Source organism: Juglans microcarpa x Juglans regia, chromosome 4D (assembly GCF_004785595.1).
Source record: "Juglans microcarpa x Juglans regia isolate MS1-56 chromosome 4D, Jm3101_v1.0, whole genome shotgun sequence".
Taxonomy (NCBI): Eukaryota; Viridiplantae; Streptophyta; class Magnoliopsida; order Fagales; family Juglandaceae; genus Juglans; species Juglans microcarpa x Juglans regia.
In genome coordinates, this window is record NC_054600.1 from 32999740 (window position 1) to 33026184 (window position 26445).

Here is a 26445-nt window from a genome sequence, read left to right on the forward strand (position 1 = left end):
TTCTAAAAAGGGAAAAAAAAAAAAACTACGACATTAATATAAAAAGAATTGAACTGATAATGTTGTATATTACACTATCGTTCTATTTATATTCTACTGATCATATTACAGTCGTGTTAGATGCGTCATTATTCATCAACCCTTAAAAGGAGGTGAAGAACATTGCTCCATCTGAGGTGGAAAAGAGCAACACATCATAACTCAATGCCCAATGCTGACATTTTTTTATTGCAAGGAAAAAAAAAAAAAAAACTCGTGAAACATGAAAAATTCGACCACTTTCACTGCCATCTCATGGTTTTTATTTTCTTCATTTATCCTTCTCAATGTGAGCATCTTTTTTTTCCGAACAGCATAGGTGACATTCCGGATGATAACAAGGGCAGCCCAATCCGAATGCATGATATTGCTCCATTTATTTATAGAACAGAAGCAACCCAAGGAAATATGCTTTTTCAGAGCTCTGCGTGAATGGCACAACGAACACAAGCTATGTCAGTAGATAGCTATGACAAAACTTTGCTCTTGAGTGAGCAAATGATCCTTTAAACCCTGCAGATAAAAAGGGTTTTGAAGAATCGTTGATGTTTTGCCTAGGCCTCATTTGAGTTAAAATTGGAACCCCTAAAACACCGACACCCATTTTGCCCATTTTCAGGCTACCATCAGTTCAAGCCAAAAATCCCATCGCTAACTTCAGTGTTTCTACCAAAAGGTAATTTATGGATGCCAGTTTCCAAATGCAAGATCTGTCTGGCTACGGTCCCAGGGATGTTCAAACCTCTCAAATATCTTCTTTCAAAGCAAACCTTCCCAATGACAGCCAATATAAAACTGCAACTGCAACTCAAGTGATTCAATCAAGTCGTAACACCCTCTGCATGACTAGAATAGATAAGATGGCTGCCCTGTGTATGAAGAGTTAAATCTGGCACGAGAATATGTGAAGGGATGTGCTGATTCATAACTAGGAAAACTGATAATTGGCATTTAACTCGATCAAAATTAACATACTGCTTCAAATGTCCATCAATCAGCACCATTGACTGTCATGACACACTTTCGGTTTCCTTTGCCAGAATAAAACCTCCCCCTAGAATTCACGATCAGGCATAATAGCTCATCTCAAAATTGATCAGCCTGGTAGGGTTCCAAAGAACCCCACGTTCTTCCCACTTTCAGTTTGATGTGCAAAGGAACTGAAAAACAAATCATGAATAAACTACAGAAGGAACAAATTCTCCGAATATAAAAATTTTGAACCGTAGATAGCATACCAAGAAGAAGGGCAGCATTTTCCATGCTCATTTGCAACAACAATGCAGCTTCCTTTGTCACGGAAGGATCAACTTCCAGTACCAATTCGTCATGTACCTGGAGAGCAATGACAGAGCATCTGTCAATTTTCACGAAGCACATACTGTAAAAGCAAATACCTTTTTTTTTTTTTATAAGATTTGTAAAAGCAAATACATTGAGGAAGATAAAAGGATGAACTTCCATCTTTATTTTTCTACTTGTTTATTCGTATATTCTGGCATTTTCAGATTGCTGGAAATACATGAAGGATGAAAAAAGTATAGAAAACAACAGAAGTAAGCAGTGTTCACAAGTGACCTGTAATACAATTTGGCAGCGGCCTTTGAGAACTTCAAACTGTGTTGCAAGTGAACCAGAGTCAGGCTTATCAACTCCTTTGGCAATCACAGAGTAAATATTTATCATCGCAATCTTAATAATGTCGGCAGCAGATCCCTATAAAAATCCACTATTAATACATGAATATTATAACTCTATACCACATCTAAAACCCATTCCCATCCCCACCACAACAGAAAAAAGTTTTACCTGACAAATAGAATTGACAGCTTGTCTCTGGGCTTTTGATCTTTCCTTATTGTTTCCGAATTTAATTTTTGACAAGAAACGCTTTCTCCCCTTGAGGGTTTCCACATATCTAGAACACAAATGTGCTTAGATAAGTAACAGCTTGTATTACAAAAACAGGAAGATAGACGTGCCATTAGAGCAATCATTTAACACCAATTACAAGGTAAATGATAAATGAAAGAACATGAGTTGTTGTTTGATAACTAAGAAGTTAAAAAGATATAAATCTTGCCAATCTTCAAAGTCATCAGTTTAAATGAAGGAAAATAACCAAACGAAAGGAAGTTTCTAAATTCCCAGTCCATTGCTTGCGTTATCTTTATCCTTGTTTGAGAATAGTGATGAGCAAGAAGAAAAACAAGAAAATATCCTCACCCTTTCTGACGGCAAGATGCAATCGCTTCATGGAGCCAAGAAGCAACACCAGGAAAAGAACTTTTAAAGCTTTGGATTTTTTCTGCAGCTTCTCCCGAGCTACAATGCAGTTGTTCTGCGAGGGTGTTCACACCCATTCCATAAAGAATGCCATACACCAACCTCTTAGTCTGGTCTCGTTCATTGGAGTCAACAGAATCCTCAGGTTTCCCAGTCCATTTTGCAGCTATCATAGTAAAAACATCCCCATGCGGCTTACTAAGAAGTTCAATTAGTGAGGAGTCTTTAGAAAAGTGTGCCATCAGCCGCAGTTCTATTTGAGAATAATCTGCTGTTAACAGTAACCAGTTATCCTGCAATAAAAATTAGGAACGAAATAAACCAGAATGTAATACAGACTTGGAAATTATTCCCTGCCCCCTCCCCCAACCTTGCCCCAACGCAAAAACCCAAGTACACTTTTTGTATTAAGTAATAATAATCTTTATAAAGAAGTTCAAAAGTAACAATCCGAGTACACAAAAAGTATATAAGAGAGACACCATCTAGAAGTTTGGATACACTGTACTTAGAGCATTGGCAATGGCTAGCCAAGTCTAAGATTTAGCTAGAATCTCAATTTTTGGCTAGATGAACCCACATTGGACTAGCCATCTTAAAGTCAAAATAATAATATAATATTATATATTTTAATAATATTTGACAAATTTTTTTAATTTATTTTTTACTTTTTATATTTTGCAAATACACTTCATATATTAATTAATAATTCCATTTTAATTAGAGAATTCTTCCTCATCCTAAAACCAATTACAAACTACATGTACAAGAAATCATATCGATATCTCAAGGACCAGAAAACAACGTGCAATATTCGAAAGAACAATACTAAGTTAATCTGTAAGATTTCTGCATAACTTCCCAGTTTTAAAACAGAACCAGACATTAAAAAATAAAAAATAAACAGCTTGCAGAAACATGAACTTGTGATTTTACCAAGCCCTGATGGAGTAATCTTGAAACATACATGCTATCCTAATTTCTCAATCAAACAGACTGAAGCCCAAATCATCATCTGATTCCTCTTTCTCTTCCACCTTTTCCTCTTTCTTTGGCTCTGCTGCAGCAGGAGCAGCAGCAGCACTGCCGCCACCACCTATTGCTGCAACTGCAATAGCACCACCACCACCAGAAGGGACAGATGCCAATTTCTCTCTTCCAGATGCAATAAGCTCAGTAATGTCTTTACCCTTCACCTCAGACAGGAGCAGCTCAATCTTATCATCATCAACTTCGGCTCCAACGGATCCAAGGATGTCTTTCAAATTCTCAGCTGAAGGCCTGATGTTCCCTCCCAAAACTAAAACCCCGAAAACACACAAAGTTTCAACAGCATTGAACCAATCCAAGCATAAACATAGTTTTTTTTCCCCCAAGACAAAGAGAAAGACAATGTAACCTACCAATTACGTGGTAGTACGAAATGATTTTCTTTTAGTTTAATTCTATGAACCCATCTCTGAAAAGGCCTCAAGCTTCCTTCAATCACACACTAGAAAGATATGCCAAAATGATAATACCAATTGAATCCTATCAAGAAAATTAATTCATTTCTGTTTATTGAGGTTGCCACATGTTGGTAGCAGAGTCATATCTATGATACAAGAAGGAAATTTGCCACTAGCCATCTTGAGCTACCGTCCTTCAGTTCTATATGGAAGGATTCTTCTCATATTATTAACAAAGATGACGGAAAATTGAACTATTCCGAAATAAAAACTTCAATGAAGTGGCCTAGAGATAGATTCAAACATAAACTTGGGGTTATTACCGTTTATTCACTCCCAAATCCTGCCCCCACAACTTAAAGACTGTCGATTAACGACATTCAAACTAACTAATCTAGATTCAAACATAAACTTGGGGTTATTACCGTCCATTCATCCCAGCTTAATCTAGGTGATATCTCCTACCAAACCATATTATTACTGATATCAAAGTCTCCCAAGATCAGTGAAGTAAAGCAACAAACACCACATTTCCAGCAAAAAACATCAATCTATAATGAGTTAAGTCATCTCAGCCTTGAAAAAATAAGACGGGCTGAAAGGGAAAGTACCCTTTTGTGTATGCGATGGAACTCGCTGGACTTTGAACTCATTGTGGGTAAACTTCTGGAGGCGAAGCATGAGGAGCTCTCCCTTGAGGTCGACCACCCCTTCGTTGATTTCTTCTGTAGTCTTCACCCTAATTTCATTCATTTCCTCCTCTCGCTTCGCCATCATCACTACCAAGGATGAAGGGTTTCGGAACAACACCGTCTGAGGAGGCACGCGAATCGTGCTAATGTGCTGGATTTTTGCGCCATTGAAGGGGGATTTGAAGATTGGAAAACGGGGTTGCGAAGAGAAGCTGATCGACGAAGAGAAAACAATTGGGAGGCTCAACATCTTGTTCTTTCTAGTTACATTTTGTCTGGAGGCTTAACATCCTAGACGACGTGGAGGAAATCGTGTAACCATTGGACGACATTTCACCGGCAACGTGGGAGAGAAGAGGGATGAACGAGGGAGAGAAGAGAGCAAGAAGCTTGCAGGTTGAGGAGAGAGAAAAGAACGAGGGAAAGAAAGAAGGGGCTGTTGATGAAAATAATAAAATAATGTGATGAATGGTGAACACTAACTTGCCAATAATGGAAGACCCTCTTAATTGACTGTAGCTCACATGTTAAGCTTTGAAGCATTGGCTAGTCCAATGCAGATGTTTTTTCTAACATATAGCCAAATTATGGACTTGCATTGGCATTTGGCTAGTCCATTGCCAATGCTCTACTTATGTTGCATCCCTTTGCCTTTTTAATAAAATTGGATCGTCAATAAAAAAAAAAAATGGAGCAATTTGAAGTGAATCTGACCATAAACACATATACACAAGATCATTACCTGCGTAGGAACAAAAAAATCACGAGCATTAATTTTGTAAGGCTCAGTGCTGGTGTCATCACCATCTTTATCCTTGTTCATTTTGAAGTCAACCACATGCTCAACACACTTCAAAATTCAAAAAATAATAACAATGAGGATAAATAATAAATATATATATAAAAAAAAGGATTACAATAATAGTTCATTACACTAGTTTTTAGATTTAACTTAGCAAAAAGAAGAAAAAGAGGGAGAAGAAATCAAACCTGAAGATTAGGTTCCTCCATTGAAAGCCGACCCGTTGCTGTTGACGTTTGGAGCCAATGACCATGAAGTGTGTACCTATGCGTCCTCACTGATAGTCGAGCCATTGAACAAATTGATCCCAATGTGCAGTTTAGGAGCTTTGCCAATGTACGGTGCTCTTTAATGACTGGAATAATAGGATGCTCATGCCTGAAATGAAGTCACATACCGTTGGCGGTTGGTATGCATAGCTTAGCAAATGTGAGATCGGCCAATGAAAATCCTATATTCTAGAATGCTATGTGCACAATATAGAGAAATACATATGTATATGAGATGCAAGCAGAGCAATAGAAAAATTCAAGACATATCATATACTAAAATTAAGAAGGCTCTAGCGTGTGCTTTCTCTGTTATACCCACTCAACCTATCTGGAACAATCATTGAACAAGAATTTCTATCACTTTGAGCCTTGCTATCCAAAGGAAAAACTTGAAAGGAAAATCAGCAAGTAGCGTAAATGGCATGCAGATACATATTACCCTGAATAAAATGTCACCAGTACATGTAAACATGTGCTTTTTTTTTCACTTATTTGCCAAAAAAAAAAGAAGTGCATTTCAAACCATATAAAACACAGTTGGACCTCCTTCAACACCAATAACCTTATTAAAATCTGGAAAATCGTGAAAGCATAGAACCTTTTCTCTCCATAGGTGCTTTTCTCTCTACCCAACCGTTAGCATCCTTCCATTTCCTCCGGCTCAGAGGGGTTGGAGCTTCAGCTCCTCCCTCCCTCCTCCTGTCCGGCCAACGCCGGAGCTGTCCATAGATTTTTTTTTCCCCTTTTTTCGTCGTTTTCCGTCCGTAGCACCAAGATGCACCGACCTACTGCCTACTGGCCAGTGGCCACCTACGACCACCACACGCCTTGCCAGAGAAAGCCTTGTCAATACCCCAAGTTTTGTGGCCCACGATCAAGCTGCCAACGATGCCATGAAAAACCTTGATAGGTCCATAGTTGATGCCTTGACACTGTCACTGACAAGGCTGGACAGCCCCACGGCCCATGCCTTGACACTACCACTAACATGCCCCGAGGACAACCCTGCCAGCACGCATAGCCTGCCTAGCACTCACAGCGCACAGCATGCCAGCAACGCGCCCAGCACACCTAGCGCACATAGCGCGCACACCCCCAGCACCCAGGCACCTTGCACCTTGCCTGGGCCATGCCAGCAGACCAGCAACCCCAATCGCCTAGCCCAGCGCGCCCCAGCAGCAAGTCAGCGTGCCTATGCAGCAGCAGCCACAGCGTCCAGGCCCCTTGCTTGGGCAATATCAGCCACACACATGCTAGCCATGTCCATGGCCCCATGGCATGGCTCAGCCTAGGCCACCAAGGGCCAACATATGACATGGGCCATCATGGGGCCCACACAAAACCTATTTTACAAGGGGGCTTTTAGGGTTTCCCACTTATGTTATTGATTTAAATAAGACCTTACACATTTCATTTTACATCTTTTGAAAAATTCCTTTGTGGACGGTTTATTTGTTTTGAGATCAATTCGGTGTCTTTGCACTTGTGCACTTGGGTGCAATTCGTGAATCCCAAGGAGAGGATAAACACCTTGCAATTCATGAATAGATGTTGTCCATTTATCTATCTATCGTTGTTTCATCACTTTGCAATTCGTGAATAGGTGTTAATTCAAGTATCCATCTCTTGCATATTTTCCATTCTCTATTCAATATTCATATCATCCACTGTTGTTCATTTATTTTCTTGAATGTTCATATATTTTCTTGTGTTTTCTTGCCTCACAAACATATTTTAATCCTCCATCTTTCCAATACCATATTTTCCATAATTTCCACTTTCCAAAGTTAGCCTCCCTTCATCCAAATTAGCCCTAGCCGAAACCCTAAAGTCCCACAAGGAGATTCCTACATTTTAGGAATCCTCACCTCATCTTCTAAATCCAAACCCTAAAATCACTCCATCCCTAAAATCTCTCCATTCCTAGAATCACTCTCAAGTCAACCAAAAACCTTCATCCCTTACCAAAACCGAAACCCAATCATTTCTAAACTAATTCCCACAATTTAGGAATCTTAGCTCACTCCTCTCCATCTTTCCAAATCCCACCAAAGATCTTCATCCTCTTGTCATATCCAAATCCTATATTCCATCTCCAATTCCTTAATTCAAGGAACAACTCTAAACTCATTCAAGCACCACCAAATCCTTCCTTTTCAAGCCTTAGCCGATTCTCATCATCCCTAAATTGCCTCCCACAATTTAGGAGTCCTAGCCTTACTCATCCACATCCTTCCAAACCCTAGAAACTCATCCTACACGCTAACCCTAGTCCATCACTTCCCAATTTCGTAATCCCCCTTAGCCACCACCCAAAACCCTAGTCTCACTTCACCATACCAATCCTAAGCATCACCCAAGTGGCGCCAACATCAAGGGCAACCTTCAAGCTGTTCCACATTGCATCAAACACACCAAATCATCACTTAGATCACCCGAACTCATCATCATCAATTCCATCACTAAACATCATACCTCCATCAACCTAGAGACCCTCCATTGCCACAATTCGTTCAAGGGCAAGCAAGTTAGCAAGAGTCATTCAGTCATCACAAGGCAAGGCAAGGCAAGCTAGCGGACCCCTAATGTTTAGGGACTAGACTGAGGTCCCTAACATGTCGCCGTCACGCACAGCACCACTGGGATCAGTGGCTTCGTATCTCCTAGATTCGACCACCACCTTATCTCCTAGAGTGGCGCATGAACCACAAGCGCCACCACAGACAGTGAAGGTCCTATGCCGGCATATCGACGCATCCTCCAGTTGCTACGTTCTTACATTCCTGCTTTCCCTAACCAAGGATCAAGTGAAAGTGAACATGAAAGTCTCTTCTAGCCAGTCCAAACCAACAAGATGCAGTACACAACCCAAGCCGCAGTAATATAGTTTATTTATCAGACCATATTAAAACAGCTTCAAGCAGCTTCCCCAGGTGGGAAATGGGTGTGAGGCAAACTTTTGGCTCTAGATCCATTTTTTCTTATTTTCGTGATGTATCTGCTGATTTTGGGAAGACTGTAGGGGACTCCCACCCCATTAGAACTTGTAACCTGTAATCTACTAGTTTATCTATGAATATTTTACTTGCTAGAGAAAAAAAAAAAAAAAAAAACCCTTGTTAAAATCTGCATCAACCATAAACTTCTCTACATCAATAAAATTCTTAGTACTTACAAAATAAGCACAACACTGCATATTATAAAAAGGGACCAAATTTTAAGGATTCAGGAGGAGATAAATTAATACAATTCCAACAGGCAGGGATGCACTACAACTCATGTATTAAATGTAAAATGCTTTTTAGAAGAAATTTTTTTTTTTTTTATAACTAAGATGAGTTTAATTAGTGATCAAGAGAAGTAAGAAAGGCAGAGTCAAAACACAGGCGGGTACACAACAAAACACACCTATTGAGAGAGAGAAAAAAGAGCAAGAAAGTCCAGGAAAGTAAATTTTGAGAGCGAAGGTTGGCTGCCATTCAGTGCTGGTGTACTAAAAAAGAGCGCCTTAAGGCCTTCAATATTCCTTGCTTTGGCGATTTCTTTCCCTCCATATGCACTACATCAAACAACTTAGGATCATCTTCCACAAGGTCTTACCGTGCTGGCTCACAAACTGGCCCTTCCAGCATGCAAAGAGATCTTCCACACTTATTGGCATCACCCAATTAAGCCGTAGCAAGTTGAAAAATAACTTGCTATAATGTGCCAGCTACGTCTCATTGTAATAAAAGATAACCCACGGATTCCCCATCTCACATACAAAGCCGTGACCCAAGGATTTAAGTCTAATTATATGAAACTATTGTCTCCTAAGCACTCACAAATTTTCTCAGTTACTGCCTGCCCTTCTTTTTCACCATCCTTTTGCCTTGTTGACACCTTCAACATAATGAAATACTCGGTAACATCGCAGAGGAAGTTTCATAGCACAAGGTAAAATATCTTAAAAAACCTCCCCTCATATCGCTTGCAGCCACCTCTACCTTCTTGAGAACACATTCTTTCCTCACTTGCCTTAAATGATATGGATGCATTAGCCTCAACATCACCAGTTTGTAACAAACAACTATTGAGTATGCCATACCTTTCTTCCCTAACATTTTATATACAGCATGGCATAGCTGTTTTACAAATCTTTTCCGTTTTTGATAAGTATTTTACAAATCTTTTCCTCAAGTAATAATTTACAATCTGATGATTAAAAGAAGAGGGAAACATATACATGCCCAAGAAAATTGCATATATTCCAGAATAGCACTTCACTAGGTGTTTTCATACGTCCTATGCACTTGGGCTTCGCTTATTTCTCTATTAATATGAACAAATTTTCCTTTTACTTATAAAAATAATATATATTTCAAGGAAATTATCCACAAAAATATATCTAACTAGGTGTATGCTCTAGTATACATCCCATGCACTCGGGTGTTGCCTAGTCTTCTACTATTATAAATAAAAAAATTTACTTATCAAGAAACCATTTTTTTGATAAGTAAAATAAAGTTTTTATTAATAAAAGAAACGGGCATAGCCCAAGTATACAGGCAGTATAAGAAGGAAACATACTAGGAACTGCTACAAGAAAATCATGAAAACTAGCCCATTGAAATCAATGACAATTGCCCAACTGAATAAAGTATTGAAGAAAAATCTCTTTAACGTCCACTGGACATTCCTGATCTTCAAAGTACCGGCCATTTCTCTCCAACCAAAGACACCACATAAGACACGGGAATCATTTTCCACACAGCAGCTATTTGGGAGCTACTCTGAAGGCCTCTCTAGCAAGCAAGTAGATCCACCACCCTACAACACATAACCCAAGCAAAACCAGTCCTGTTGAAGATATCATTCCACAAAATCCTAGCCACCTCACAATCTAATAATAAATTATCCACAGATTCCCCATCTTTCTTATACATGCAACACCTATCAGTACAATAAGCCCATGTTTTCTCATATTATCTATACTAAGGATTTTGTCAAGAGCAGCTGTCCAAACAAAGAAAGCTACCTTAGGCGGAACCTTACATTTCCGATTCCGCTTCTGAGGAAAAGGATTGTGGGTCTGGACTTTTAACACTTGTACAAAGATCGAACCATGAATCTCCTACTCCCATTATGAAACAAAATAATCCTATCCACCACACCGTTCATTGCATTATCCAGGAAAGGTTTTCTAAAGAAATATAATGCTTTTGAATTCTTTGATAATGCTGCCATTACCTGGAATTGCTTCAACAGAGTAATACTCCAACAACATTTAAGGCAAGCAAGTGACCGACAAGTCAATAGCATATATAACTTTAAGCTTGTTGGCCTTACAAAGATACCCTAAATGGTTCTAACAACATAGGGTTGGAGATTTGACCCCAATAAATTCAAGTCTTATATACTGTCGATTCTAATAAACACAATGGACAATGAAAATTCATATGCATCACTATATGAACACCGATGCAGGTTTTATGTATGGCCAATGCAAGCACTTTCCAAATCAACATTGATGTATATGAGACTGATCCTCAAAAAGAGTAACTCAGTTTATCACAAACAAAGATGAACTCAACTGCAGACTTTGAATAGTTACTTGGAATTAACACCCTCCACCTAGAAGGATTGATTTTCCTTTCTATTTCACATAGTCCCATATTGTTTCTTCATTTCAAATAGTCAAATATCTTATTCATCACACTACCCAGAAGTGCCACCTTCACTATTTTAGGAATATATCTAATTCCACAACTTTGAATATACGGTCTTCAAAATATTTTCTTTCAAGAGGAAAATCTATCAGAAGGGGGCATTCTTTCCTTTGTGTCCTGATAAGTGTAGAAGATGGATCTAACCCTAGCTAGGTATTTCTCTTGTATACGACCATGTACTTGGCTATGCCCAAAAAAAGTGTAGAAGATGGAGGGAGCATAAAATATTACAGGATCCAATTACCACATAAAAATTCATCTTTAGATGGGAAATGAGCCATAACAGGAACAAAATATCTCTACCATTACCTTAATAAATCCAAGCAATGCTTGTCAGTACTTGGATGTTGCTTTCCCATATTGTGCCCCTCTGGTATGGGAAGCTTCAAGTGCCCATACAGCACATTTGCAATATCTGCTGCTGTATATAATGAAAATGTCATGCCAGCAAGCTTATAAGCTTCCTTCTCAAGATGCCTCAGCTTTTTCGCCAACACATTACGTGCCTGGAGGCATCCGTCCATGTCAACACCTATTCCCCAAAGCTCCATGTCTGCAAGAACATTAACCTAACATACACACAAGCATATAAACATGAATACTTTAAGCATCTAGTCAATAGAAGACTGCATCTTTTCCACAAATTGGTTAGATGGTTCCACAGATCGATGACTTTCTATTGCATTCCTGGCCCAAAGTGGCTAAAGCACTTTTCATACATAGCTTTGCATGTTTGAAAAAAAAAAAAAAAAAGGATGAAGAGATTTATCAAGGTCAAAAAATCATTGAAAAAAGGATGAAGAAGAATGGTGAGATTTACATGCTCCAAAACTATCTCATCGTGTAGGTACCAAAGACAAGACACATCAGAAAGTCTGAATGCCTCAGATAACAGATCTCCTCTAGTTTGTAGCAGAGAGAAAAAAGATAACTTGTTGCTAGGTAGAGAAAAAGATAACTTACCAATGGGGTTTCTATATTCATGAGGGCTTCAATAAGCTCTTCGGAAAGAAGCAACTTCCAGAGTGCAGAACATAAAGCTCGTGTTTGTGCAACCCGACAGCAGCAACCATTATGTGCAGCCCTTCGCATCTGATTCTTCCACCTCCCACTCTGATTAGCAGTTGCTGCAGCCTCGCTGGATAACCGTTTCTTAACTTCCTATTTGTATCATGATCACAGCTTCATAAGGCAGTTCAAGAAATGAACACCATCGTACTATTAGTTAAATAACAAGACTCAAAATTTTCAAACTCATTTGGCCCTAAGAAATTAAAAAGTAAAAAGTTATCGGCATTGTGAAAACTAAAAACATAATCTGTTCCAAAACTAATCAATATGATTCTTCTAATTACCTTCTCCAGGTTTGGGTTGGAGCTTCTCTCCTCATCAGGCCAGAGGATCCATGTGACAATGGACATGTCAATTCCATCATTAATATTAACTGGAGACAACAATAAGTATGAGTTGTCTATTAGTTCAAGGCCCGTGTTTTTCCCAGCAAGATCTGAACCAAATTTCTGAACTAATACTGCAGGAATTTTAAGAACCTGAATCTGAACTTTTAGATTCCAAGTAAATTTTCTAACATTTCTTTTTCCCAATATTTCACGAATCCTATTCCATCTTCGTTCAACTATCTCCGACCAATTCTCAGGAAGTGAAACACTACTCTTATCACCAGATATACACATGGATGAGTAATCCTCTCTTCTTTTGTCAGACCACATTAGATCCTTAGGCAAATTGACATAGTATACAGGAGAATTTTCCCAACAAGTGGCTATGCCGTGTATTTCAAATGGGGCAACAGAGTTCACATCCAATCTTTTGTTGTAATGGACATCAAAATAGAATTCCTGTGCAGTCTCCCAGAGGTCTAAGAAGGAATCAAATCCACCAGGAGTACTAATTGCATTGATAGGGCCTTTCCCACAAACGCTATTCTTAATGCCAAGAGACAAAATGTTGTGTGGTTCTGGTACTCCACAATAAAGATACCCATCACCTATCCTGGAAATGGCATTAGGTTTTTTTAAATCAATAGAGTCTGTAATGTCTGCACTTTTGGTATTACCAACAGTATCATTCAGTTCAGCACCACTGGTTACAGAACCTTCAACTGGTACCACAGAAGTTTCGGTACCAAAGTTACAGTGTACTGCAGCTGTTGAGTTTACTTCTTCTGAAGCCAACAAATCGATATCCGATCTTCTTATTAACTTCTCTCCTTCACTTTCCAAAGTGACTTTATCAGAATTGTCATTTTCTTCCATGGATGGCTTGGAGGAAATATGATTCATGTGCTCCACCACATCAAAATTACTGCTAGTGTCAATTCCAAAAGATGTGGTTGCAGTTCCTTGCCTCACTTGATCGCCAACGGTAGTTGACATTAAGGGTCGAGAAAAGTGTGGAACGTTAAATCCCAGTGATTTAAAAGCCGAGAAAGCAACCACCCTTGCTTCTTCAGCCTTATCCAGGACAATTTTGCGTGCACCATTTTTAATCTTCTTGGCTACTCCCAGTTGTACCCGTCTTTGTGCTGAACCTTCTAACATTCATATAGCTTACTCGTGAGTATTAAATATATACATAAAAAATAATACAGTTTTTATAGGTGATAAAAAAAAATACATGTATGGATTAGATATTTTGATAAGAGATTAATTATAGGAGAACAACTTAATCTTGAAGCAGGAAATGAATGATAAGAGCATGAAGGGGTATAAAGCATAAAATCTACCACCACTAATAAAGAGGCACAAAAAGAATCTATTTTGAAAATATTTAACCATATTGGCAACAGAAATGACAGTACAAACAGCCGTAAAGCCAGGGATTAAATAGAACAGTATTTTGTTATTCTTGTCCTCTCTCTCGATTTTCCTTTTTTTATTCGGTAGCAGATTAGTTATATAATCATATCCTCACTTTTATAGAAAGTGTGATTAGTGGGGCAATAGAGCTCCAACCATCATGAATAAGGTACAATCAGGACACCTCCTGCACAACAATCATCGCATCATGCAACCTAATAAACAAAGTCAACCACATAGCATTACTCAATGGGAAAGATTATCCGCAAACGAAGAAAGACTAAGAGAGTGTAAAACCTCAGATTAAAGAATCTTGTTGTGATGGGCACAACAAGATTACAACTGCTTCCAACATATAAAAAAAAAGGCTGATGATAATCATGAAAAATAACGATATTGTGAGTCCAAAAGAAAGCAGTTCATCTAACATATGAAACTCCACAAAGAAATTTTCCAAAAACCAACTCTGCATCAGTTATGTCAAGCAATCTCATTAATAAACATCAAATCAAATACTGCTTAACTTCTAGAAGATCCTGTGGTTTAAAAATTCAGTACAGAACATAGATGATGTCATGCATCACATGTAAATTATAACTATTAACTAAAGAAATCATATGCTGAAAATGTCTGGTATCACCTTGTGCAGCCCATGAAGAAGATTCAAAAAGAGCTTTGACAATTTCAGGAATGGAGGCTTCTGCAATTGCTAGAGGGGTACGCAAGCCGGCTTTGTAAAGTGATCTTGCTCGAGAACCCTAAAAGTCAAATGTAGAATAGTCAATCCCTGACCATTTAAAGAATACTCATATTAAAAATCAAACATAAAAAAACCAATCCCAGATTACTACAAAAGCCACTGGTGAGGTTCTCCTCAATGAATAAACAAAAAGAAATTTGACAAAATGGGGTACCTTAACATATGGAATTGAAGTAAGCTCTACAATTTCTGCTCTTACTCCAAATGAAACGCGATTTTGGAACTTGGCAACCAAGCCTTCCAGATCATGCCATCCAAGTCTCTCACAAAACATGGTAACCATAGATGCAAACCTTCCTGCATTCTCTTGTAAGGTTTGCACCATTCCTCTAGCCACTTTAAAAGCTTCACAAACCTCCACCACAGGAACTTCCTTCACCCCAGATTTTTTTTTAAAAAAAAAAAATGTATTTAGCAAGGTGGGGAAAACCAAAAATAAATAATGAATTAGAATATCCCTCCCAGATAAAGAGGAATTAGAGTCATATCTAGGTGACCAAACAAATAGATATGCAATGTCAATGGACGACAACACTCCTTGATTGAGTTAGTGGATAACAACAATCCTTGATTTACTCTTCCCTTTCAATTAGTCAATGGACGACAACAATCCCTTGATTTAGTAATGGACGACAGCACTCCTTGATTTAGTTAGTAGTAGTTAGTGGACAGCTTTGTTTTCATGTATAAAGATTCTTTGTACAGTCTATATATAATAAACAAGAAATCTCAAGGCCGGCAACAACTCGGCCATTTCATACAATCTGACATGCTATCAATTTCATACAATCTGACAAGCGATCCATACAAAAAATCATGGAAGATAGACTACAAGATAGAATTGCATGTTATCCCAAGTCATAGTCAAATAAAAAATTCACGAACCTCATAAAAAACATGCAATACAAAATATTGGGGTTGCTTACATTAACAGATTGGGGAAAAGTAAGAAATATAATAGACACCTGCACTAGTCTTGATAGGATCAGTGCAACATAGAAACGTTTACACACTCGTCGCATTTGATCATCTGAAAGGATTGAACTGTTTGTGACCGCAAATTTGTTTTCATGTTTGCCTTGCAACCTTTTCAAATCTCTTGGCTGATTTGAAGAACGCATAGGTGCACCATGCGCCATGCGCATTAAAAATGGTTCCACCACTCCAACTCTATTGCCAACTGACTGCATTTTATGCAATTAAGAAAAGAAATTAAGAGATTCAAAATTATATTGGATTCACAAAAAAATAAACAACGAACTCCATATACTTGTATTTTCAATTGTACAGGTAAATGCAAAGCTAAAAGCTATAGTCGGGGGACATAAGTCAAGTCAAAGTTTCACATACAATATTAGTGTGATTATGAAGATCGATTTGGAAAAAGGACATACACATGTAATGAAGAAAGAAACCACGCTATGTATTGATTTCAAGAAATTGGAAAATCTCGAGTTGCTCTTAAAAAAACCCACAATTTGCCAGTGTCCCCAGAGACATCCAATTAGAGAGGTCAATCTTTTCATCTCCTCATGGTATTCACAGCACCAAACAGCCCATGCGGTCACCTTCCAATAATGCTAGGGAAAAAAACAACAAAAACAAATTCATAATATACATTCAGACTTGCCTATAATGATGCCAGAAAGCATCCCATATCTAACAAAGCAGTTACTCGCCTCCAACCAGTCTCTAATAACATTCCAAAATATGAACCACAAAAGGTTGTTCATAGTGAAGTTCTAATTCAAAGTCACAGAAGCACAGTGTTTGATGAGAAGCAGAACATCCAAATACAAACCAGCAGAAAGAGTCATTGATTTTTTTCATGTGGGTCCCAAATTTAACCATTGTTTCAAAGGGAGTACACGAGGCTTGCACATTCTAGAATTGTATCTAGCATTACTCAAGAAGAATTACCTGGTCAAGAGCAGATAATTCCATGAACCGCTCGTAGTATAGTTCCCAATCTGGCTCAACGTCAACATTAATTGGTGTTACTAAGTAAACTAAATGCAAGTCAGATGCAAGCACAAATCCTTCTCTTGCCCTTGAAAGATCATCCAGCACAATCTAGGAGACCAAACAAAAGTTTATAGTAAATCTCATCTACAATTTTTTCTGTTCCAACAATTACTTAAACCAACATTACTTTTGCACAGACAGTGAAAGAATAGTTTGGAAATCAAAAGGGAAATTGAAGGTGCAATTTTTACAAGAGATTCTTCTGGGCAGAGAGAACTGCCAAAAGCTGCACGCCCAAGGGGTGTGGTGCTATATAACTTGGTATCTTCATTCCATTCAAGAAATTTACTGTGGCATAACCACCGAAGAGATTCCTGGGCTGATTTCACTACATCTTGAAATGGCTTGGTGGAATTGAGAAGAGTACACCTAACGTATCGATGAATATCATTAGCAGTTTGAACAATTCCGCCGGCCACAACTTCTAAAATAGCATGAGTCATTCCATTCACATCTTCAGACAGACAAGAATGCAGTGGTGGACAGGTTTCATTAAGAAGTCCCATAATTCTTTTGATCTCTTCCGGTTTGCAAATTAGTACCTGAATGGGTAAATTATCAGGAAAAAGATCAACAAGTTAATATAAAAGCAGTGATTTGACTTCACCAAAATATGCCAAAAAAGTAATGAAAATAGTGGAATTAAAATATAACAAAAAAATGGTAACAAACAAGCATTAGTGAAATTAACAACAAACAAACTAAAACATTAAAAAAAGAGCAGTAATCACCACAGGAAAACATACAAAAAACAGGAACTACATAATAAAACTTACACTCTCCCCCTGTGCATCCATTCCAGTCCGACCAGCCCTGCCAGCCATCTGTTTGTACCTTGTCCCATCAATAAAATCACGACCGATCCTGGGTTGTCGGAAAATGACCCTCCTAGCTGGCAGGTTAACCCCAGCAGCTAAGGTAGATGTAGCAGTTAAGACGCGTAAAAGTCCCCTGCGGTAACAGGTTTCAACAACCTCTCTTTCCTCAACCTATAGAACGAGCCCAACCTTTAGAAATATGGAAATCTCACAAGGATCAACAGTCAATACGTCATCAATAGTAGAAAATACTCTATCCATTCAAATGACAAAGAAAGTAAGCAAGAATATACCATGAGAAAATAATGATACACATAACCCCAACAAAATAAAAATATAAAAAAAAATCCTAAATACCGTGAGGCCAGCATGGTGATAGGCAACGCCAGAAGGGAAAGTTTCTTCTAATATAGGATCCAATCCAACAGGACACCTTCGTAAGGCATCAATAGCTGAAGTAATATCAACGAACTCGCTTTCATTGTTACGAACATTAACAGAAAATCTTTCCAGGAATTTTGCAACATGCCTTGCAGTTGATTCACATCCTTTTCGACTAGAGCAAAATATCAACACTGAATGACCCTCTTGAACAACCTGAAATATTTTCAGTTGATACATATTGTTCTTCTATAATAATATAAAAACAGTTTTGCGCCATAAGAAACCCCTACCTCATTGCACAGTTCAACAATATGATCTGGATCTTTACCTCCAAGATCAGCTGCTTTTGAAATTGTTCTAACAATGTCCATTTTTTTGCTATAAACTGTGTTGCCAACCTTAATATATTCTTCTAATGGAACTGGTCGAAAATCTGTCTGGTATAATGCTGCCTGCATCAGATTTAAGAAAAATAAATCTCATATTGACCACACAAGAACACTACAGTCTACAGCAATCACGTGGCAACACTTCATATTCTCCCCCCAAGGCAAGATGAAAACAATAATGTGATCACCTTAACAAGCAATAGTATTGATATGAATAAAATTCCTAAAAACATGTTCAACAATAGTAATGTTTTTTTCTTATAAGCAATAAAAGCATGAGAACTATAGATACATAGGATATACTTGAAAACAAAATATGTGAAGATTAAAGCTTCCTGATATACATGTATCTCTCAGCAATAATTTAATAACCTGAAGGTGACATATAATAACTGAAACCCCAAAAATAAAATATTTCAAGTGCAGTCTTTCCATCAGATTGAAAAGCCTAAGATGTAATGATGATAGTGTGTATCATTTAAACATCTATGAACCAATTTGTGCCCCTATTGTTAAATCATTGCCCTTCTTAACCACATATAGGTGCATTAGAAGCTTTTTAAGTCATTAATGCCCTTCTTATGTTAAAAAGTGTGATCACTTGCGGATCTTTACATTTATCCTCCTGTGTTTGGCAAGTTAAACACATCCAATAGATCTTGATCCCATGACTTCACCCACCCTACCATTATTATGGAGAATATATGCCATTTGGGTTAGAACAGATCAGCCACTAGCAGATCTTTACATCAAATTGAAACACTAGAACTTCACTAATGATCTACAGTTCCACTCACTTAAAGCCAATCTGTACCCTCCATACCATTCTTAAGGAGAAGATCTGCCAGTTGGATCAGAACAGAGTGGCCACTAGCAGATCTTTACATCAAAATAAAACACTAGAACTTCACTAATGATCTACAGTTCCACTCACTTGGAGCCAGTCAGCAACTGCCGCCACATTTGGCATGGTCGCACTCATTCCAACTATTTGCAGACCATTAGCAGGGTCAGCTTTACCACTGCTCCTACCTGAACTTTCTCCACTACTTGATTCTGAATTGCCTTCACCAGCTGCATAACGAAGCTTTGTCAACATAAGTTCCAAAAGATAGCCCCTACTTGGATCACCAACCTGTTAAGAAATATAAGCACGAGAACTCACTATGTAGCATAATCAGAAAGCACAAGCCTAAAAGAAGCTAGATGCAAAAAGCCTTTGGAAGAGAAAATAAAGTGAATTGAGCAACATATCTGCATAATAATACATAAACTGAAAAATATCCCACAAGCTTCAAGTAAAATACCATGTGTAGCTCATCAATCACAATGATTCCAATTTCAGATAGGCGACCCTCTTCAAGCAATCTGTTTATTAAAGAGTTTGCCTTCTCTATTGTGCAGACAGCAACAGAAGTATCTTTAGGAAGTGTTCCACCACCTTGATTTCCATAATAACTACGAACATGCTTCCCGAGTGGTTCAAGAAGAACCTCCAGATGTTCTGCCTACACCAATCAGGACAGAGACAAGAAATAATATATACATATGTATATATATATATTGTTCTCTATGTATGTGCGTGTGCGTGCTTAGTAAGTCAACCATAACTAACTTATGCTTTCTTCAAGTTCAACAGAAAAACAGTAAAGCACCTTTTCTGTACAAATTGATACGTAAGGAAGGACAAGTAGTGCCATTTTTCCAGTTGATATGACCCGCCGCAACATTAGAATTTCAGCAACAAAACTTTTACCAGCACTGTGGCAGATGTGGATTAGAAATAACAAATAACACGTTAAAGCGTGTAATAAGAGCATAAATTTATGGAATATGTGGATTAGAAACTGCCAATGGTTTTTTTTTTTTTTCTCTTGAATGGCACCAGATGCCCGGAACAAAGTCAATCTCGGTGCCACAACCATCCAAAAACAATGGTTGGTATTTGAAAAAGTAGAAGAATGAGAAAAATAAAAAATAAAAATAAAAATAAAAAGATTAAGCAACAATAGCATGACAAAAAATTTAAGATGAATTCCAAATACACGGGAAAATACCTTGTAGATGCACAATATACTAGATTTCTTCTCTGTAAAACACCATCCACCTGAAGGCACTCAACCTGAAATTTGGTAAAAGTGTGTGCATTATGCTTTAAAGCCTAGGGAGTAAGGATACAGGCAGCCAAATCGATAGGAATATGATATGGATACACCAAAGTGGGCTACCAACTACACCAAAGATACTGCAAATACACACACACACACTTTGTCCCAAATAATATGTATTAGTTTGAATTCTAAAATGTCCTTTATACTGTACTAGAGGTGACATGGGTTAATGAGTCTTGTACGCATCTTTTCAAAATGTAAGGGCAATAATGAAGAGTTTTAACTTTTAAAAAGTAGATGTCTCCTGGGGCATTCCAAAACAAGAAAAGAAAACACTTAAAACAGAAAGAAGGAGTAGTTCATTGTGATCCATTGGTAAATGACCTATAGGTGTAACTTGAGTAGTTTAAACACAACTATGTTGCGAATCCTGCCTATGTTTGCACATGCAATTGCAGACCCTATTTACTCTTTTTTATATAAGTAAAAAAACTTCATTAAAATTCCCAAGTAAGTACATAGAAGTGGCCCCTATTTACTATAAGAATGATAAGCTTAAAAAAACAAAGTATGAGATATGAATCCAATATTAGATTTTAATTTTGAATTCATAAACAAATTAAGGAATATCCAAGAAGCTTATGCGCCTACGCTTCTCATATAAAGGTATCTAATAATAGGACTATCTTCGTACGTAAGGAAAACTCTCTTGTACGTAAAACCCTAAGGAAGCCGCCACCACCATTGCCGGCGAGTGACCTCTCACCATCGTCATAGACAAAGCCGACAGGCACCGGCGACTTCCCTGAGGGCCGTCCGGCGTCAGTCCAGAGGAGAGAGAAAACAATACGAAGCGCGAAAACCCTAAGGAACCAGGTCTGCCCCCACCCACCCTTTTTCTGGCGAGACACACCGCACCATTGGCACAAATAAAGCCGACGGACCTCGGCGACTTCGCTGAGGGCCGTCCGGCGTTGGTTCAACCTCCAGCATCTTAGATATCGCTGTATTGCCTCTCAGAGTACTCCGGCGATCCTCCCAAAGGCTCTGTTGGTCGTGCTGTCGACCCTGAAGGCTCCGGCTAGTGCTCCGGCGTCTTCTGTGAGCACGATTCTGCAGTGCTTGCAGTGAGCACGACCTGGAGTCCACAACTTCGCAGTGCTTGCAGCTCCCAACGGATTTCTGATCTGGTTTCTCTGAGATGATGAATGGTTGTTGAAGAAGGGGAGTGGGTCAGTATGGGTTCTTCTATGGAGTTGGCCATAGAATCTAAATCCTTTACACTGGTAAAGGAGGGGAGCATGTTGGCCATTATTGAAAGGAGTCGAAGGGTGATATCTAAGTTGATTCTGGGTTCGACAACAGTGCAGTGGCTGGCCAAGGCCATAGAAGCGTGTACTAAGGATAAGAAACAAGATTTTTTCTCCACTGTCCAGGAAGGTTGACGCAGTTTCACAGCGCATCACTGCTCGAATGCTTGCGGACGTTATATGGCGGTAGAGGAGTATGGTGGTGGGGGGAGGAGGAATTTTATTTTCATTCCTGAAGAGGGGGGCAGTGATTGAAGAAGGATGGGGGAGGTGCTGCATCATTTTTCCTTCGGCAAGAGAGGGAGTGACGGCTTGGAAGGACAAGGTGGTGTGGCAGGGAGGGAGAACATGGAGAAAGACCCAAGTACATCCTCGGTGGTGAGGCAATCCTATGCGGCAGCTCTAAAGACGGGACATGCTTCGGGGGTTAAGAGTGTGGGGGGGTCTGCCAATCACGCCTCAAGACCAGCTTGTCGAGATGCACAATTCTCTAAAGGAGATAGAAACTCAACTTGTCGAGTTGAATACAGCAATAACTTTCTTGTCTACGAAAATAGATCGGCTTTCAACTGGAGGCAACAAGGTGGTAAGAAACATGATAGGCCCGAATCCTTTAAACTTAAAAAAGGAAAACGGAAGATCGGATTCAGCCCTGTCCCTATAACCAGATCCAGGAGAGTATGACGGGTCAAAAGGAAATCTAGGTTATTTGAAGTGGGGTCTACATCGGGTATTGGCGTAGAGACATCAGTAATGGAATGTCATTCGCCTCGTGTAACACAGGATAGATCGATAGTCGGTATTACACCCTTGGTCCCTGAAGAAACTATGGCTCCCTCGTCAGAGTTGAAGGAAAAAGGTGTATTGTCGAGGTCTGAAGGAGATGTAGGATCCGCTATCACCCCAGAGGTGAAGGGACTTGTTGTCACCCCAGAATCTCCAATGAGGACCCCGATACTATTGGAGAGAACCAATGGAGTTACTGGAGAACCAATGGATTTGGCGTTGGTGCCTTGTATAGAGGAATGTCTAGAGTCGGGAGTGCAGGTTGATGGGGATATTGTGGCTCCCCTGGTCTCTCTTCTTCCAATAGCGGATTGGATTCTGCCTAAAGTTAACGAGATTCAGCAGTTCGTGGGAATTTCACATGGAGGATGTGAAGACCACTTTAACGAACTAATTACTGCGATCGAGGCAAGCCGCACACTTGAAACCAATTGAAGCTTCAAGAAAAGTAGGGAGTTACAGCGTCTCTTTTCGACAATCAACTACGAATATAAGGGTGGTAGTTCAACTAGAGGGAAGTCTAAAGGGAGGGTATTGTGAAGACCGGAATCAAGGTGTTCGGGTTGGTGTTCGGGTAGAATTTTAGTTCTACGGGAAACAAGGATTGAGGTCGGGTCTGATGTACTTTGGGTTGGTTTTTTTATGGGTTTTTTGGGTCATTAAGGGCTTGTTGGGTCATTTTGGGCAAGGTGTTTTCTTGTATACATTCAATGTATTTGGTTTCTCCTTTTGATATATACAATATTTTTACTTATAAAAAAAAAAAAAGATATCTTTAACTTACAATATCTGATACTAAAGCACATAAATAGTAAGACCATTGAAAAACACAGAAAGAGGTGCAACAATAAGCAACACATATTATCTACTCAAGGCAGAAGAAAAAGCAACTTATATATCATGCCCCACTCGACCACTGCAGTAACCATTTAAAGCCACGTAATAATATGATAACAATTGCAAAAATCATCTTAATCCATAATCCATTCATATGAGCAAATAGATCACTAAGTTCATTGAAAGTTAAAAGCTACCTGCCAAGGATACAGTTTTGAAATTCCTCTCTTTCTATATGTACTGCATATTTCAGATGGAAGCCAACTGTGTAGATCTGAACGATCTTCAAGACGCAAAAAACTTGAAGGAGTACTTGCTTCATCAGATTCATGGTTAAGAACCAAATTCTTGATTTCATTTACTGGTGAATTGGATGTCATACAACCATTATCAGGACATGACATACCCCCAGCCTCTTTGTTAATTACAATAGTAGAAGTCATCTCCTGTACCTCATGCAACTTTTCGTCTGAGTGGGCTTTGTCACATCGAATCAAGATATTACTGGTTTCTAGCCCTTTGACATTTACAGAACCACATTCAGATTGCTCACTGCCTTTATGAGTAGCACATTTTGAACCATCTACACCATGATGGTGTGAGGTACTTTCATTCAGGTTTTTGCCCTCGCATGAAAAGTCAAAATGCTTAACAGGAAGTGGGGATACTTCTTTATGCAGATCTTTTGCATGCTTCCCCAGGGACCCCAAAGAAGCACTTAACTCCATGTTCCAGGCTCTCTCCTCATCCTCATTCAATGTTTTCATTGAGTTGTTATGACAGACACCATTTCTCAAATTGCACAAGTTCAAGACATGATCTCGGGTTGTACTATGAGTTTCTTCAGCGGCCTGAGGAGCACACAAACCATCAGCAACTTGAATTGCTTCATTCCAAAAAGCTTCTCCTGGTGAAAATATGGAGCTTCCACGGATTGACTTGGGGGTCTCATTACTGCATGCTTTAACAGTCAAAGAACCCGGTGTACGTAATTCTGTCATATTGACAGATGATTTAGGAGTATTGCTGCATTTTTTCAAGCATGGTTGAAGATCAACCGGACTATCACCATCAATAACCTAACCAGGAAAAATAATAACGATAGTAAATCATATTTAAATCAATAATCAAAATCTGGTTATAAGATTTATAACTGAGTTGTTTCAAATTGACCTTACCTCTCTAGAAGAACTAAAAACTGATAATACAGTTTTATCAACATCACCAGGCTGCATGTCCTCAAGATTTTTCTTTTTAGAGCAAGTGAATTCACCTTCTAAATGTGAACCATTGGTATTGCACTTCTTCTTGGATGTCTTATCCATCCTATCGAGGCACAGTAGGCTGTAATGTCTCTTATGTTCATTCACTTCTGGCTCTGACTGTGAATTTACACTTGGTTTAAGCTCGCTGCAAATAATAGAGGTTCAGAAATCTAAATAACCTAAAACAAAAATTAGAGAATAAAGTAACCGCAGTGCAACTGCTGAATCATCCTCAATGCCACTAGCGGAAAGAACAATCCAGAAGAAAGTGCCAATGAGAAATGCTAATCCAATCATCGGTAAAGGATGTAGATATAAATGGTTCCTGATATTTAGAGTACAATACCTACAATACAAAGACAGGAAATCAGCAGCGAACTTTTTTAGGTCTGATTTATCCACACCGTGGGGAAATTTTGAGGAACCTTTTGCCAAATCTCCAACTGCAGCTTCACCCATTACAGATAATCCATGAGATGCTTCGTTCTGAGCCACTTCAACTGCTTCAGATGTTGCAGGGCGCAATTCTTCTGAAAATAAGGGCTGCTTAAATTCATCCTTGGAAGAGTTATTAATCTCCAGTGCCAAATTTCTTCTGACCGCATCTAGCCCAGCCAAGGAATCATGAACTGTATATGAAGACCTAGGACTGTTATCGTCTTTTGAAGTCACCAAACAATTTTCCAGAGTACCTTTGGCACTTGGAGAGCCTTCAAAGGTAGCTTTCACATGTTTTTTGCTTCTCCCAGACTTGAAACCAGGAGATGTTTGTTTCCTTTTCTTCGAAACAAAAAACTGTATAACATAACACCGAGCACAAAATTGGGCAGAACCCCACCAAGTTGCGTTAAAGCGGGCACTACCTTTATAAAGCAAGTTATAGTTAGGCTACTAATTTTAGAGAAGACCCAATTTAAAAGCCGTAAATCTTGTCTGAAATTTATTTTTCTCACGGAGTACTGAGGCCGGGTTTGGTTATCCTGGTTGTGGAAGATGAAAAGGAAAAGCAATCTATACCACATTATGCCATATCTTCTTTCTCGCCCAATTTTCTCAGCAAACAGACAGTGGGTCGGGGACTTTCCATTTTACCAAAGTTCTTTCTGCAAGATTTTTATTCAAAAACGAACATAATACCCGTTTTTGTTGTCTTCATCTTCTAGTTAAACCAAAAAGTAACAAAAAAATGCATAAAATACCAAAGAAAAAAAAGTTATGTGCATCAAGAGTCAAGACGACCGTTGGGACTCCGGTTTTGAAAAAAGTGACGTTGGATTCGAAACGGACCTTATCGATGCGCCCCCGTGGCGATCCAGACGCCATGATCAAAGACGTAAGTTTCTGATCGGTCCGCGAAACCCTGGCTGTTTCGCCGCCGCGTGCTCTCGGAGCCTAGTTGCGACGTCGCGGAGGCGGAGCCAATTTGAATTCTCATTCGCCAAGTCGGTGTGGATGCATAGTAAATCCTGGCCAATCTTGAAAATTTTGCAACGGCGCCCTTTTCCTTTTATGTATTTCCATGACGAGGTCTTTCAAGAGGAATTCTTTTCTCCAGGCCAATTTTTGAATATTTAATTTTCATACAAAATTTGTAATAAAATCCTACTTTGCATAGTAAATCCTGGCCAATTTTGAAAATTTTGCAACGGCGCCCTTTTCCTTTTATGTATTTACATGACGAGGTCTTTCAAGAG

General features: G+C 38.9%; 2 protein-coding genes across 8 annotated transcripts; both read right to left on the reverse strand.

Moving 5' to 3' along the window:
* Positions 1-647: 647 nt before the first annotated feature.
* Positions 648-26291, reverse strand: LOC121261190 (helicase and polymerase-containing protein TEBICHI). 7 transcript variants are annotated; one of them, XR_005939840.1, is made up of 26 exons: positions 26039-26290; positions 25098-25546; positions 24665-24896; positions 23684-24565; positions 20500-20564; positions 20098-20203; positions 19750-19950; positions 19377-19577; positions 18344-18505; positions 18027-18266; positions 17628-17840; positions 17043-17393; positions 16747-16899; positions 15792-16010; positions 14981-15199; positions 14707-14824; positions 12603-13798; positions 12211-12408; positions 11557-11816; positions 5456-5645; positions 5208-5315; positions 2266-2618; positions 1849-1957; positions 1618-1755; positions 1015-1374; positions 648-908 (listed from the first exon to the last, which is right to left on the reverse strand). XR_005939840.1 is itself a non-coding variant. In XM_041163429.1 (26 exons), exons 1-26 carry the CDS (start codon positions 26072-26074, stop codon positions 1126-1128), a joined length of 6561 nt encoding a protein of 2186 aa, XP_041019363.1. In that variant the 5' UTR covers positions 26075-26290; the 3' UTR covers positions 648-1125. The 7 variants fall into 7 exon arrangements, 5 of the variants coding, with proteins under 5 accessions (XP_041019363.1, XP_041019362.1, XP_041019361.1 ...); XM_041163429.1 differs by having other exon boundaries at positions 648-1374; positions 25098-25356; positions 25444-25546; XM_041163428.1 differs by having other exon boundaries at positions 648-1199; positions 1278-1374; positions 12603-13792; positions 26039-26289.
* On the reverse strand, positions 3098-4547 carry LOC121259491 (60S acidic ribosomal protein P2-like). Its single transcript, XM_041161096.1, has 2 exons — positions 4385-4547; positions 3098-3724 (listed from the first exon to the last, which is right to left on the reverse strand). The coding sequence occupies exons 1-2, from the start codon at positions 4545-4547 to the stop codon at positions 3309-3311; spliced, it is 579 nt and encodes a 192-aa protein (XP_041017030.1). The 3' UTR covers positions 3098-3308.
* Positions 26292-26445: the final 154 nt, after the last annotated feature.